The following is a 16570-nucleotide window of genomic DNA, read 5'->3' as shown; positions in this document are numbered from 1 at the left end:
ACTTGTCAAGAGTTTCCATCTGCACCGTGAGCATGAGAGAGAGAGAGAGGAAAGAAGAGAAAAAGAGGTCAGGTGTCAGGCTTTAGGGAAAAGGCGGCAGTGGAAGTGTCAATATATGACAAGAGGTTGTGCTCAACGGGAGCCGGTGAAATTCATCAGGATGCAGAAAACATGCAGGAGGTGACAAGAGACATGCTGTTCTTGTCAGCAGGCGCGGTGAGAGAGAGGCGGCATTGTTTGTCTGTCAAACCCACCCAAAATAACACCGTCCATTTGGCACCTTTCCAATCTGATCCCAGCGGCCACAGATGCCTTTCCCAGTCACGTAACCGGCTGTGACATTTGCCCCGAACAGTAACGGGGAGATTTTCTTTGAGGCTCCGGCAACACGAGTAAATGCCACAGCGAATGCCCTGAACGCACGTCTGGCACAAGCCTTTTTCCTCCTCTCCGAGAGCGGCGCTCTAAATGGAGCTTAATGAGACAGACCAAATATATGTTCCCCGTCTGGATGCATCACATGATGTCTCCATCAGAAGCGAGCTGTCACTTATGGTTAGCACCGGCGTGAATCACACACCACTTGCAGGAGGCCTCCATCTGGGCAGTGAATTCCCCGGCACGTGGAGCTCCTCCAGAGGCAGCGCTTAAATAATCCAGCACCGGTGCAGCAGAAGTTCACAGAGAAGTAAAAACAGGAGGCGACAGTGTCTCAGTCACGGCTGCGGTGAGACCACCACGCTGACCCACATTACACGCAGCCTCACCAACTACACAGGCTGGGAGCATCCGCAGTCAAAACTGCTTCACCGAACAACTTCATCAAAAGATTTTTTTTCTCTCCTGCTTAACAAAGATTTTAATTCTAGGAAATAAGTGGAACAGGAAGTGGGTCAGCACAACTATCACAACGGTATTATACTCATTACTGCTTTGGAACTGTGTTTCACACTCTCGCACATTTTAATATAAAAAATCTGTGCTTTAACAAAGTTGTCCGAAGAATCTTGAAAGGCCAGCTGCTGTTATTATCAGGAACCTGCTTAGAAGCTGTTGATAACCAAGAGTCATCGCAGCTCGACGTACTGGCTCTGCTCAGCTTTGATCCAGACCACATCACGCTGTTTTGTAAACAACGTTTAAGTGTGTTTCTCCTTGTGTTCATGGTTAATTTACAGCGGCCCTGAAGTGAAAAACACATTTACCATTGGCAGAGCAAAATGCACAAATCGCTGAGCGGGTTTACCGAGACAGGAAGACACAACAGGTGCTCGCTGTTACGGCTTGCTGCTGATCGGTCAGACAAGTGTTTAGCCCCAACGGCTCCAAGAGCCAGGGACATGAAAGAAACTAGGGTCGGGACATCAAGAGACGCATTCTGATTCATTCATTTCAGGAAAAAAAATGAATTAAATGCTGCACACTTTCTTTTGCCACCAGATACAACGTGATGTCATAACCAACACAACCATGAAGTGGGGAAGAAAAAAGAAACACAAAAAGAGCTCGCTCATCACTCAAGTACTTCTACCATGATGTTTACTTTATGAGTACATATTCCACTTACATTGCTCATCCTGTGAGCAAATATTTTAAAATGCGATTTTAAATCAAGCCTAACTCTACACATATATTAAATATTGCCGGTATATTTATCAAATGTAATGACAAATTGTCTATGTGTTTTTTGCATGACCATATTATATTGTATATTTTAGGTGAAATTGCTTCTTCAATTCCTCATTTATTATTACAAGGTTCTAATCCTTTATTTGTCATCCGATCATTTTTCTTAAATAAAGTTAAATTATCTCTTCTTAAAGTCAAAGTTTTTAATAAGAGTATCAAGAGGAAGAGTATTAATTAGAGGCTTTATGACAGATTAATCTCAATTAATCGCATTTTAATCGCAGTGCATATCAGACTTGTGACCAGTTTAAGTAGCCTGGAGACATGAATGAACACACTTGGCACACCGTGGACGGCTTGGCTGTGAGGTGGGGGCGTATCATCTGGTGAGCATGCAACTGTTGCAAATTGATAAGTCTTAGGCCTAATTTTAATCCATATTAAAGCATCCCATTTGCCCATTTTCAGATGATAAATATCGCACTCGAGTAACCCCAAAACACCACAGTGTGACCATAGTTTTAATCCCACGTTTGTCCCCTATGTTCTCGATACCTTCTGCACGTCCTCCCTTCTCATTGACACTATTGGTTTGGTAGTAAAGTGTGAATCAAAAGAACTTCTGGCACCTACCCATTCTGCGGCTGCGGCGCACTGGCCCGAGCATGCGAGCTGCTAAGTTTTGGCGAATAGGCCACAGGTTTAACGGTGGGCCCAGGTGCGCCACCTGCTGCAAACGGCCGGGCCATCTTGTTAATGGCCGTGCTGGGAGCGAAGGAGTACTTTGGCTGAACGGAGGCTGCGCCCAGTGAGCCCTGAGTGGGAGCGGGAGAGACACAACACAGCACAGCACACGACATGCAGTGAGACAGACTCAACACAGCAACTTTGTCCGCTTCCTCTCCATCCAGCCTGCGGGGCTGAGGATGGGCCCGACATTCCACTTCTGTTGGCAGCCAACCAAGAGTTGCCAAACTTTTCTGCTTCTGCTGCAGAAGCATCAATGCCTCCAGTTTACATTTGACACACTTGACCGTGTCAGCACAAGCTTTGCTTCTCTTTGTGCACAATCGTCTCCTCACAAACCTGGACTTCCAAACTGCACCGCCTACAGTTTTCACTGGATGCTGCAGATCGTGCGCTGAGCATAACCTACCGAGTCGGCCTGTTGATCAGCTGCTATTCAGGCTGAAAGAAAGCCGTGGACAATACAGAGCCGACCTGAACTGACCTCTCCAGCTAGTTTTCATGTTAATAACAGCATCATGTAGGCATACTATACTTCATAATTTTATCATTATGAAGCATTGTGGACTTCAGTTTTCAAGACAGTCTTTGTTCCTCCAGCAGTGCTACTTTATATGCACATGTGAAATGTCAATACAGACGCTGGAGAGTCAACTTTACCAGTCCATTCAACAGCATTGCCACAGCACATACCTCCCATTCATAAGAGCCGAGTTATCACAAGGAAGGAGGGAAGAAAGTGTGGCCCTTTGCCTGCATTTACTCAGCCATCAAGGGGTCTGAGCACAATTTTTTATTATCTTTAATTATTACCTGAATTTTGAAAATGAATCAAAAGTATTTATTTTTGTTTTCCTACTCCAGTAGCTGGTAATATGTATATTGAAATGTCAAATTAAAATGAGCATCTCTCCATATAAGAATGTAATTTTATTTTTTGTCCCGCAAAATAAACAATACAAAAAAATAAAATAAATAATATCATATTTGCATGTTTTAAGTAAATTGAATCTGTTACCAGTCTTTCAAAATGTTTAACCTCCATCTTTAAATACAACTGTTTCGTAATATTACAGTTACAAAATGTTAATTTTAATACTTTCTTCTGTCCTTTGCCTTCATGGCCCCTCACAGTATGTGATGGGGCCCTTGGGAAACTCATTTGCTCACGTCTGTTCTAGGTGCTTGCTCAAATGTAGGGTAGGTAGGGTAAAGGTCATGAGTCAGGTGATGGTAAATATGACAGTTTTGCTCAGAGGAGAAAAGGTGTTTGCATAAAAATATGTTATGTACAAGAATGCGAATCGCTACTGGACTTTTGTGACATTGGCAAATCATAATGTGTTGCAAGTGTTGATGTTCTAACATGGTTATGGACAAAGAAAAAAAAGAGCTACTAAATGCTTTAGGTCACACGGCACACAGACCAGCAGGTGAGTCAGGTGAATTCTGGCGCTCAGACGTGTCATTACACAAACGATAACATGAGGTTTGGGCTTCAAACATGTCAGAGCAGGCAAGTGTTGATACAGACGTTCAACTGAGGTGAGAGATTCTTACCTTCTGGTCGCCGCCTGTTTTGAACGCTCTGTGGGAGGAGAGAGAGTCGGATTAATCTTCCAGAGATTCAGCACAGAGCAAATATCACAGGTAGCATTAAGAGCACTTCCCTCTCAGTCTAGAACAACACAGGCGCGCTGCGAGCGCCTCTCACACTAAAGAGGTCTGCTGCCAGTGCAGATACATCCTTTTCAGTTTTGACCTTCCAAAGTGGTGCAATCCTGTTTTGTCTTGCTGAAATTTAGGAAAGGTCACAAAGACTTTGATTCCTGGCAGACTTCAGCCGCACAATAAACTCCAGCACTAACAGCCGAACATCCAGCGCTGAGAGCGGCTCCAGACTCTCGCAGCAGGGCTTTTTCAACCTGCGCTGAGAGGAATTAAACCATACAACCCGAGTCCTCGCTGCCCTTGAAGGCCGACCTGTGAGTTTTACAGCCCGTTTTACGCCTTTAGGCCTCGATCGGTGAAGCTACTTCTGCGGCTCATGATCTTAAACTTGACCACAGAACAGAATACGCTCTCTACATGTGGAAACACTTAAACCACTTAAACCTGAAACTTACCATTTCAGTACAAAGTTGAAGGTCTGGTCTTAAATATAAATGAAAAAAAACGTTATTTAAAGCTATACACGCCATTTGAAACCGAGTTAAGAAACACGTAAAGCACTAGTAGCATTGTACATGAAGTGGAAAGTTCAATTCAAAATCATGCTTCTAATAAGTGCAGTTATTTGAAATTAAAGCTAAAATTTTAATAGAAATATTGAATGAATGTTCCAGTTCTCTCTTCTAAGCATGATTCATTACTGCTGACGTTCTTTTGTTTTCCACCTACAGCACCTACAGCTGTGTATAAGTTAAATCTCTAAATCCCTCTATTTTTTCTTTTGACTACTATTTTAATGAATTATTATGAATGAGTTTGCAAATCTCTGTACAATCTCAACCCCTGCAGTCATCAATACGACTTTCCTCTGAAGACCATCTCAGAGCGGCTGCGCAGATAAAAACACAGGACTCGATGAGATAGTGGTTCGGTGCCAGAGAGGTCCGACTCCAGCTCCAGTCTTCAAACCACAAGATTGAATTAAAAATCCTGGACATAATAAAGTGTGAGGCTGTGCATCACTTTGCTAATATAAGCCAACATAAAGGCGACCAGCAGTTCACCCTGGCACCGATCAGTAATGAGGCAGGGCCCGAATACACCAGCAAACGCGGCCGCCCTCATCGTCTCGGCCCATAAACACGCACAATAACAACAATGGCTGCCGCTTACCGCAACAATGGACGACAGATATGTGCTCATGTCACTGCCTGTTCAACACAGACAGCGCTGAAGACAGGACGGGCGTCTGGAGCGAGCCACGTCACGCGCAGCCAACGGACGTTTATTGTGTTCAGGCTCCGTTGCTTTTCTCTGACACAGTCACTATGATTACGGAAACTGACTTGGCCTGGATTTGTTAAGACGCTCGATGTTTTCCTCATTCACGCAGCATTATGAGCTTCAGTGCGTTCAACTTCCACCACTGAAGCCTGAAACTAGTGCCAAATGTGAAACTTTAAATCCCAGTTTAATCTGGTAAACAGGCCAAATTTGAACTGATGTTTTCTTCGTGTTTTGGCTTCAAAAGGGTCCTTTTAAACAGGAAGACAGAGTTGAGAGGAAGAGTTGAAGTGTCTTTGAGTCTTGATCACGAGTGAGGGACAGACGAAGCATGGGGTTGGACCACCATTGAGGTACCATCTGTCTCAGAGAGTCTCACAATGCTCAGATTTACAGGTTGTTTTTACACTCTTGTATAATCTGCAGCATCTAGAGAAGTTGCTGCAGCAAGGGAGAAGGCCAACATCTAGGAAGCCTCCACGCTGATGTTGCTGTTTCATGGCTGGGTAGAGGTCCCAGGACGGATCAGTGAGTTCATCCACTCAAGCCATAATGTGCATGAAATCAAACTAGCTATAATATTGTAGTTTACGATCATTACAAATAAGAAAAAAATAAAAAAAAATGGAGCTGCATTTTTTATGTAGCTTGTCACTATATCTTACCATTTCACTGAATATATTTTATCCTATATCATTGGTAGCCAACACCACGACCGTTTTGAGATTCAGACTCCAGATGAAAGCAGCAAATGTCCTTTTAAGGCAACACCAGCTCCCGCTCCGACCTCAGCACCCCGTATTTGTCAAAGGAAGAGAAAACAACAAGGGGCCGAAATATTTGCGCCAGGAAAGAAACGTTGTTGCCGAAGCCACAGAGTGCGTTTTTTTGTTTTTGGCAGACGACACCATCATCTGGAGATGATTTGCCCCAAGTTAGCCGGAACAACTTTGTTTGGAGCGTTTCACTCCAGTTGACCCTCATCATACGCGCTGTGAGATCATTTTCAAGGCTGAATTATTTTCATAATGGAACCTTGGCTTGCAAACAGATGTTAGATAAAAATCTACGATGACTCAAGCAAAAGCAGCTCCTCACACAGCCACGAAGACCAGCTCAAATATATGTATTTCTATGTTTCACCGGCAGAAAAAGGATGTCCCCCATCGAGCGAACAGAACAGACCAACTCTCACTTTCACCCCTCCAGAAATCAGTTTTTTCCACATTCGATTACTGACAAAAGTTTCCCAGTAAAATCTAAACCTTTGCCATAAAACAACATTGCATGATCATTGGATTTTTGGGGGAAAAAGAAGCAATAAACCAAGCAATAGACCGTATCTCATCACTGCCCTGCTGTCCTCGCCGCACATAAAAGACACAGTGGATGGCAGCCAAGATAAGAGCGAATCAAAGTGACAATAACTCCTCTCCAGGAAGAAGTGTTTCAGGAAAACAATGTTCGCTTGCCCCGCGCTGAAATCACAGCAAACCGTTAAAGTGAAGAAAGCATCCGTTTGGTGAGATTAAAAAAAAGTGGCTTGTTTTTAAAAACTGGACCTGGACAACAGAAGTGCCATGAAAATAACAGCATTTTACTCCCGGGGAGCTTTTTGTTGGGTCTGATGCAGACGTCGCTCAACACCCACGTTGAGACGGTCGCTGAAAAATGGATCCCAGTCCGTTGAACGATTGGTCCTGTCAATTCCGATCCCAAACTCATAGTCAACGGCGCCGTGAGACTCCTCATTATCTTAAGATAAGGTTTACGAATTAAAGCCGATCCGCCAGGCAGCGTTGGATCCCATCCTGGGGGGAACAAACTGCCAGACGATGTTATGAAGACGTTTGTTGCAGAGACACATCCCCACCAGTGTGAGGCATTTAAAGCCTTGCTGTCAAATACTTAGTGACTTGTTCCTCTGTTTTAACATCGACTTACTAGCTCCCCGTGCGCCGTTAGCTGTCGGGACTAGCTTGCTCGTATGGTTTAGTGGTGAGCCTAGGCTTCAGCAGACGGACAGAGGACGCCAGACTAAGTGATTCATCCTGGCAGGGTTTGACTTTTATGCACTGCAACAGTAATAAGGCGAAAGAGTGAAAACACTGTGTATAGCCCGACTGTTGGGAATCGTGCAGAAGCACCATAAACATGATTTGTTCACCGCTGTATGGTCTGTAAAGGAAAAAGCTGAGAATGTTTACATTACTCATTTTTTAATGTTGTGGAATAACAAAGCTGTCAGCCGCAGCCCCGCGGCCCTGATTCACTGCAGATCATGTTAGGGTTACAGGCTGGAGCTGCTGCTTCCTGGCTACATCTCGGCAGGATCAATCACCCGCCGCCATGACTGACGCCGGACAAAGGCCACATGTGGCTCAGGTAGGACCTGACCCCAGAGCGCAGTCACTCAGGCTCTGATCCCGTCACTGCACGGCCCTTGGCTTCCACTCTGCACCGCGACACTCAGCCTCGCTGTCATGCAGAACCTCCCTCCACCAGGGAAATAGAAACATGCACCGTATCTTGATGGCTGCAGGAATTACAGCACTTTCTTGAGAAAAAAAGCTGATCTTTTATAATCTCACAGATGCAGAAACACTTTACAGTCATTAATCAAGGCCTGGCAACCCGCTGCAATACTGCGTTACAGGAAAGTACACGTGAAGCAGAATCGGAGCTGAAGCCTCTGGAGCCTGTTCCTGCCACTATTCTTCTTTACCTGTGTGTCAGGTTACACATGTCCAGAAAGCCAGTCCACAGCAAAGCTGTGCAAAGCAAAAGCAACAGAATTCAAGACGGTGCAGTCTTTCACTGCAGAGATCAAAGAGACCAATCCAGCACTTCACGCTTCATCTGGACCAGCATTCAGTCTTTATTCAGGGCCATGGTTCTCACCAGGCTGGATGTGACCCACCATCAGCCAACACCACAAGCTGGGACCCAAATCAAGAAGTATATTCAGCTTCATTTAATGAAATACAGTGGAACCTCGGTTTTCGAACGTCCCGGAATTCGAACAAATCGGAGTTTGAACAAAAATTTTGAGATTTTCTTTGCTTCTGATTTTGAACAAAAATCCAGAACTCGAACGCCATCATCGGTTCTGTGGGTTCTGCTGCGCACCAGTCCAAATATTCCTTGGATTTTCCGCAGCACTGAACCTCCAGCCATGATGGCTAACTCCTCATGTCAGGAAGGAGAGTGAGAGAAAGGCTTCTAAGGATGGTTTTAGCTGCTTCAACTGCATAAAAATATGTAGAAGGTACTTGCCACGATAAACGGAAGAGTAATGCAGTATTGACATACATGGACTTGTAGCTATAACATTGTTTCCTCTGGTGTTTTCATTCTAGTGGCGAAGTCAGGACTGCAGACTGCAGCTTCTGAACCTGCAACCTACTGAAATACGGTCCTGGTTTTTGGTAGGTATTTCCAAGTAGATTTCAAATATTGCTGTTTTTACGTTCCGTGAGCGCTTCTGTTTGAAACATCACGGAATCAAAAGCTGAAACGCCTTGTGTCATTTCCGATTGGTTTTGCCTGCAGGAGATGCTTGCAGATGTCACCCTATTATTACAGTGATCAACACACTTGTCAGAAGTGTACAGTTAGAAGTACCACATGAAATCTAATGAGGGAAGTGTTCCAAAATAACATCAAGGTCCTCGGTTGCATATTTATATTCCTGATCAGCATTGTTCATCAATGACCCGCAGCTACTTCTGGCTGACAGCAACTCAAGTCAACCAAATGATTCCTGCCGGCGGGGAGTTGAACTCCAACCCAGGCCAGATTTGATAGCAATATTGATTTGCCAAATCCAAAAGAGCGAGGCCCGGCTCCTTCATCCAGCCGTGGTGCGGATCCTCTCTGATGTGGAGAAGCTTGGATCTTTCTCACCATCAACCGCGCAGATATTCTCCGCAGCACAATCACTGGAGGCCAGAATCGACTGAAGCGAAGGAGCCGCTTGCCAAGTGTTTTTCTCGGAGAAAGGTGAAGATTAAGTAGATGCTAAACTGAGATGAATTATTACGCTCCAAAATCAAGCGGCGTGTTAAATATAGACGCGCCGTGAACGGTCCAATCAATGTATCTGAGCATCAGGAAGCGCCTCTGCTGTCACCGAAAACACAGGCTGGAGTTGGGATAATATGAGTGGTGTAGAACTGGCGGTCCAGGGGCCACAGCTGGCCCACAACAACGCTACATTCGGCCTGTCACATGTGAAGCACAACTGAAGAGCTTGCTCTGGTAAGTCACATTTTTCATTTGAAATACTGCCTTAAACTTAAAAGAGCTTGGTGTTTTGTTTGAAGGTGTACTGAAAAAGACGTGCAAGGGTTTGATAAATAATTTGTGTTAATATGTATAATTTATTCATATCCTTTCATTCATTTCTGTGTAAATAGACACATTTGAGGAAAAACAACAGCAAATATATTCATATTTCCTTTCAACCGTTTGTTAAAAGCTTGGCTTCAGATTCCAGTGTGCAATGATTTTTTTTTTTTTTTGACCCCTTTTCTCCACTTTTTAAAGAGCTGCTGACACTGGCTGAAAAATAAAAAAAAATAATGTCCCAACCCGAGGTACAACAGTTCCTCACCAATGTTATCAGACTGACAGAGCAATCCAACAAGCACCAAAAAGATAAGACATGAACACGATAACAAAACCCTTGGGAGGACATCGGAGAGTCCACGTCATGTGAGAGGTAAACAACACAACGCCGACAAAAACAGCAGCCTCCGTATTCTGCAAATATCTGTCACATCAGGACACGTTTCAAGGACTTTAGCAACTCATCTCTCTTCGCACTGAGGCTGCTGCTAGTGATTTATGCAGTGGCGCCGGGCTGAGATAAAAAGGGAAAGTGAGTGGTCTTCATAGGTGGAAAACTAATGACTTACTTGCTGAGGGTGAGGGTGAGCGAGTCTGTCGCCGCTCTAATGGTGTTTTGTGCCTCCACGTGGGTCATTTCCTCGGCATTGGTTTCACCGATGGACACGACCCAGTCTCCCACTCCAACACCAGCCTGGGCTGCTTTCCCACCAGGAGTCAGCTGGAGAGATAAGGAGGAAGCAAATGGGTTTTATACAAGCCACAACACAAAGGAATGTCACAGTCGAAAGGTCAGAACACACACAGCGGCCGTGGCCTTCGCACCAACAATTGGGGTTCAGAAACTAGCTATGATCAATGTGGACAACAGAAAATAGTAAACAGTGCTGGGGGCAGTGCTGATGATAATAAATTAATAAAATATTCACAATAGAACCGACAGATTTGAACATAATAAACAAATGCAATACAAAAATACATTACAATTACAAAATGATGATGATAGTGTTGGTGATGATGATGATGATGGTGATGATAGTGATGAAGACGATGATGCTGATGATGATAGTGAAGGTGATGGTGATGATGACGATGGTAATAATGATAGTGATGAAGATGATGATGATAGTGATGAAGATGATAGTGATGAAGATGATGATGATGATGGTGAAGATGATGATGATAAGGACAGTGATGAAGATGATGATGATGATGATGATGGTAATTATGATAGTGATGAAGATGATGATGATGGTGGTGAAGATGATGATGATGGTGAAGATGATGGTGGTGATGATGATGACGGTGATGATAGTGATGAAGACAATGATGATGGTGGTGAAGATGGTGAAGATGATGATGATGATGGTGAAGATGATGGTGATGAAGATGATAATGATGATGATGATGGTGAAGATGATGGTGATGATGATGATAAGGATAGTGATGAAGATGATGATGATGATGATGATGACGGTAATTATGATAGTGATGAAGATGATAATGATGATGATGGTGGTGAAGATGATGGTGATGATGGTGGTGAAGATGATGATGGTGGTGAAGATGATGATGATGATCGTGATGAAGGTGACAGTGAGTGACGATGATGATGACGGTGATGATGATAGTGATGATGAAGGCAACAGGAAGCACAGCACACCAGGTGAGTCAGCTCCAGCGCCACAGTATTTTCCGTCAGAGACAGTGACACATGGAGAAACGACTCCCACTAGGTGAGGTCACCCCCCCCCCCCAGACATCTCTGTCGCTGTCCAGATGTGCACATGACCACACAGACTGAGTGAGCTGTAACAACATGCTCCACTCCCTGGTGAGTCACGCTCGCTGGCCCGGCCACTGGCGGCTGGGTTGCATCTTAAGCATGAAAAAACTGCTCCGCTAACATTCCCTCTCCATGACGTCAGATTTGTGCGGTGGAACACACGATGACAGAACAACATGTTCATGTCAAGATGGTTTCTTTTTCCACATTCATAGTGAGTTGAACGTACAGTGACGGAGCGCGGTGTGCTGGCTGGAATGACAGAACTTCTCTACCCCATCATGATGGACTGTGGAAGGTTCTCAGCTGTGAGTCAGTCTTCAGTCAGTCGCCGCCGCGGCTGGTGGACCTCTCCGGCTTTGATGCCCATAAGTGCTACGATCACTGTGGCAGGAGGTGGAACCTTTCAAGGGGCTGAACTATGTATAACAACAACAGGATTTCCTGCTGAGCGTCACAGCGAAGGTGCTCATTCACAGTGCAAAAAAACCCTTGAATTAATAAAGCTACCAACATGTCAGCAAACTAAAACTGCAACGTGACAAACACAACAATGTTCTACAGACCTCCAGCTGGACAGTCATTGTGTGTCTTCTTCTTGTCTGTTGTTAACAAGAGGAGACAGAGATACAGCGCCACTTACAGGGCCGGCATGTGCAACTGACCTAAAGCTGGGCCCCCCTCAGTCACACTCTCACACCCCCCTGACTGACTCATTCTCTATCGTAAAAACCCAGACAAGAATGAAAACAGTCTACATATTGTCCACATTTTTCCTTGCATTTTTGCACCCGACGTCATTAGCCAAAACCAGGGTGACGGCGCTGGTGAGGAAAGCCGTGCCGTTCACCGAGTGAGTCATTTGAGCACCACACGGTGGCTGTCGTAAGGCACGCCTGGGAAAAGGTCGGCGAGTCGTCAGTGAGATGTGGGAACAAACCAGCTGGGCCAAGACGAGCAGATGGGGTCTCAGATGTCCCACTTTGACCGTCACCAAGGCCAGAAACATGAGAGAAAGACCGTCAAGTATTGCGGGTCCAGGAAGAAGCCAAAAAGAAGTCAAGCGAAATGATGCCATCAAAAGATTATTCAAGAACGTGTTCACGCCACTGTATCTGCCGCTGTTATTACAATGTGACACTGTTCAAATCCAGGCCCAGGCATTTAACCTCCACCACAGGAATAGAAGTCAATTCTTTGATCCAAAATAATAATGATGTCAACGATTTCAGTGTTGCTAAGGTTAGAACTGGGTTGGTAACAATGAACATCGATCTCAATATCATGAATTATACAAATGTTAATATTCCACTACTTTCACGTGATGCAGCGACTGTTATTTATTTATTTATTTAAGCAGCATTAAACTATCACAACACGTATTCGATTGTACTGGAAAACAAATCCAGTTAACAGCACAGGCCGCAAAAAAGTAATGAACTCATGAACCAAAGGTAAATAAAATATATAAATAAAATATAGACAAATACATTTCAAATGCTTGGCATTTATGTTACTGCTAAATATGTATTTTTCAGGTCCCAAAAAAAACAAATCGGTTTCTTTGTTCTCTTCAGAGGCGATAATTCAGACGCTGAAGGGAATGGATGTTAACAAGTCAGCCCTCGACAGATCGGTTTGATCTGTGGGCACACAACAGCAAAGGCAGCGGCAGAGTGTGAGTGTGTGGGGAGCAGCCCTCACTGTACGCAGGACATCAGTCCGACATCAACAGGTGATTCACAGCAGAAACAATGACATCATCAGTCCTTTAACACGGCTCTCACAGAGTGGTGTTGAGTAAGAGCTTAGTCAGCTGGGCCTCGTGAAACTCTCCACTCGTCGTGCTCTCAGATAACCGCAGTACAAAGTGTTGAGCATCAGATAAGCGGGCCACAGCCAGGATTTCTGGCAGAAACCTATTAGGATTATTCAATGATGTCACGGATCCAGCGAAGCTCCGGCAGTCACCGCTTTGATTCCGCACATTAAACATAAGCGCTCGGGCGGGAGCGCGGGGTAAACGGATGACAGCTCCGCCGACAAAACTACTCGCACAACAAAGTTGCTGCCTGCCTCGACGCAAAGCTAAAAATAGCCAAGGATGAATTCCTGCGAGGCGGTCAGAGCGTCACTCACTTGCTCTCACAGCTCAACGTCACTCCACTCGCCTTTGATTTGTTCTCACTGGAAGCAAACCTAAGCCGCTAAAATTACGAATTCAGAAGGAACTTTTAGCAGTTTAGGAGATAGCAATAGCTTTCACAGTTTAAAGGTAACATCCGTTCTTGAGGAATGTGGCGAAAACATTCACAATAAAATGGCTCCATTGGCAGCACAGACCTGGAAACCCCAGCGCAACCCAACAACATCTTGCGGCTAGCATCCGATGCTATGTGCTTTTTCAGTAGCGAGTAGACAAATGCTTTGATATGAGATGACCCTTTGCTGGAGGGTCTGCTTTACTGCTCCATATGCCGAGAGCATGCATCCTGCATCCAGTAGGGGCAGCAGTTCAAGCAACTTTCCAGTGCAGTTTCTACTAGGTTGTGCGAGCACATTGGAACTGCACTGCCACCTAGTGTCCCACTGAACTCATTTGAATTTGATCACTAGTGATATCGTGGTACAGTGATACCTCGGTTTTCGAACATCTCGGACAAAGTTCGAACAAATATTTAGAGATTTTTTTGCTTCGGATTTCGAACGAAAATCCAGAACTCGAACGCCCCCGAAAAAAAGCCGGAAAAAACATAGCTGTAGCCGCTCCATTTACTGACTGTTTTTTCTTCATATTGAGGTGTAAAACCTTTCCTGTCTCCGCACTGGACCGTAGTAGAGTGTCACAGGGGAGGTGCTCTCCACACCTCTGAGGCTGGAGCTCACTCCAGGGTTTGATGTCCTGTTGTGGGCTGGAGCTGGGACAGGGATGAGGCGAGTCTGGGACAGAGCGTTACTTGGTTTATGACTTTGTCACAGCCAAACTGCACAGAAGCGCACATTCAGAGCTGGACACGCACCGGGCACCTCTTCACTTCTGGAGAGACCTCACTCACTCGGCAACCCCTCCCACATGCAGCGGCCACACACATAGAGGAACAGCGCACCTGCAGCAGACACTCTACATTCACTCCTACAAAAGCCTATTTTAAGGCTTGGAACGCATTATTTCTTTTTCCATTCATTGTAATGGGAAAAATCCATTCAGATTTCGAACAAATCGCTTCTCGAACGGCCATCTGGAACGGATTGTGGTCGATAACCGAGGTACCACTGTATTTTAAACTATAAAAATGTATCTAATCATGTAGATTCAATAAAGTAAGATGATAATATGCTTTCCTAATTGACAAGGAAATTGCAATTTTTCTATTGACGTTCCTGCCTCATCTATATAATCCACAATAGAAAATATGGGCAAGAAATATATACTTCAAGTCGTTGTTGTGATCTTGACTTTTATCGTTCAGTAAGTTGTATTTTTCAGTTTCCTTGTGTACGGTGTTGCTCCACAGCATATCTGGACAATTGTAAAAGATATTCATGTCATTCATCTCAACCACTTTTCCTAGCATCTGCAAAATAAATCTTTGAAATTACACAGCCCCGGATGGAAAAGCGCGATCGGCATATATTTCCCTCCATTTCAAGGATTAGGTTTCTGCCTCAAACAGGGTTTTTTTTTAAGACAATCATACTAGTCTTCTATTTATGGACATTAACTAGAAGGTCAAGGTGCATCAATGTGAAAGGCTGGATCCCTGTTTGATCCAAGCCAAACTTTGGACTGAGAATGGACCTGTCCTCTGGTCTCAGTAAGTTCACACCAAATGCAACTTGGGCGTCACTTTAAGCTCCTCACACCCAAATAGTTGCTGGTTTCAAGTCACCAAAGCAACTATCCCCCCGTCTCACGAGTCGTGTTAAAAAAGTAGGTCAGTCAACTGGGGGTCTAAAGAGTGTGGCACGTCAACATGGCGGAACACAGCCACCATCTCTGCATCCTTCAGACCCTTCAGAGGTTGCCGTCTTGTTGCTGATGATTCTTCCCTCTCTGCATGTCACCATAAAATCCAAGACCATCGGTTAACTTGCCATGACTTGTCACTGGAGTTCAGATTTCAACAATACAAATGGCGTGTGAAAGGTGTCGCCTGAAACTTGATGATGGTAAGACCCTTTTCGGTCCAAACATGTTGCCTCCCCTGATCCACCATTGCAGCCATACAAACACTGGGATGTACAGGGACTTAACATGTAAAGCAGATGCTTTGGTCGCTTCTTGTTGCAGTGTGAACGCAGGCTGCCAGGCTTGAAAGTGGTGTGTGGCTCATGTAGCCACTGAGGTCTCCACACAAAGACTGGCTTCAAAAGGACAGGAGCCAAACGGAAACAGTAGTGAAACAAGGTCACCAGTTAAAATGTCCGAGGAGTGACATCAGAGCTCGGGATGGTTGACCACTATGGAGCAAGTGCAGGAAGAAGCAGCAACAGAAATGAGGCACAGATGATTCCTCATCTCATCTGTACCTAATCTGAGCTCAGTAAGACTTTGTGAGCGGGAGGGGGCGCTGAGTGTGACGGACACAGACACCTGCCCCACTGGCTCGGGTTCAGAATGCAGCTGCCCCCTCACTGAAGAAGTTGCTGTGCTCAGACTTTTGGTCAGGAGGGGACGATGGGAATCCTATATCCTCTCTGCAGTTTGTCACTTTGGCAGTGGACAGCGAAAAACATGCTGCAACGCACCGCACAACAACCTTAAAAAAAACAAGACGCATCACAGCCACAAAAAAATACACCTAACAACTGTCAATGATCCAAGTTGTGCCAGTAAACCTGCAGCATTGAAAGTGCAAGCTGTGCGGTACTGAAGAAACCTAAACCCCCAAATAACTTGATCATTGCAAGTTATTCCACAGGTGACTCCGGGTCCTGCCAGTCTCCGAGCTGCCTGCTTGTTAAAGCCATTACCTGCTGGAGTCTGTGCCGCCGGTGAAACTCTGCACCAGCTCACTTTTATTCTTCCTGGGCTATTCAGAGAGACAGCCTGTTCTGACATCACTCCGGCGGCACAGCTGATGCAAGGCCATAAATACCCCT

The 16570-nt window shown here is 45.0% G+C and overlaps 1 protein-coding gene across 3 annotated transcripts in view; it reads right to left on the bottom strand.

Moving 5' to 3' along the window:
• pdlim7 (PDZ and LIM domain 7) overlaps positions 1 to 16570 on the bottom strand; it is a 44584-nt gene that overhangs the window by 18322 nt on the left and 9692 nt on the right. For 2 of the 3 annotated variants that reach the window (XM_053878504.1, XM_053878505.1), the window contains 3 exons: positions 10251 to 10402; positions 3937 to 3964; positions 2263 to 2444 (listed from right to left, as the gene is read on the bottom strand). In XM_053878504.1, coding sequence (XP_053734479.1) covers positions 2263 to 2444; positions 3937 to 3964; positions 10251 to 10402 — 362 coding nt within the window. Of the gene's footprint in view, positions 1 to 2; positions 20 to 2262; positions 2445 to 3936; positions 3965 to 10250; positions 10403 to 16570 lie in introns of all 3 variants that reach the window. The other variant, XM_053878506.1, reaches the window with a different exon arrangement.

The sequence above is a fragment of the Synchiropus splendidus genome, chromosome 11 (assembly GCF_027744825.2).
Source record: "Synchiropus splendidus isolate RoL2022-P1 chromosome 11, RoL_Sspl_1.0, whole genome shotgun sequence".
NCBI lineage: Eukaryota > Metazoa > Chordata > Actinopteri > Syngnathiformes > Callionymidae > Synchiropus > Synchiropus splendidus.
This window is presented reverse-complemented; position numbering and strand designations above follow the sequence as displayed.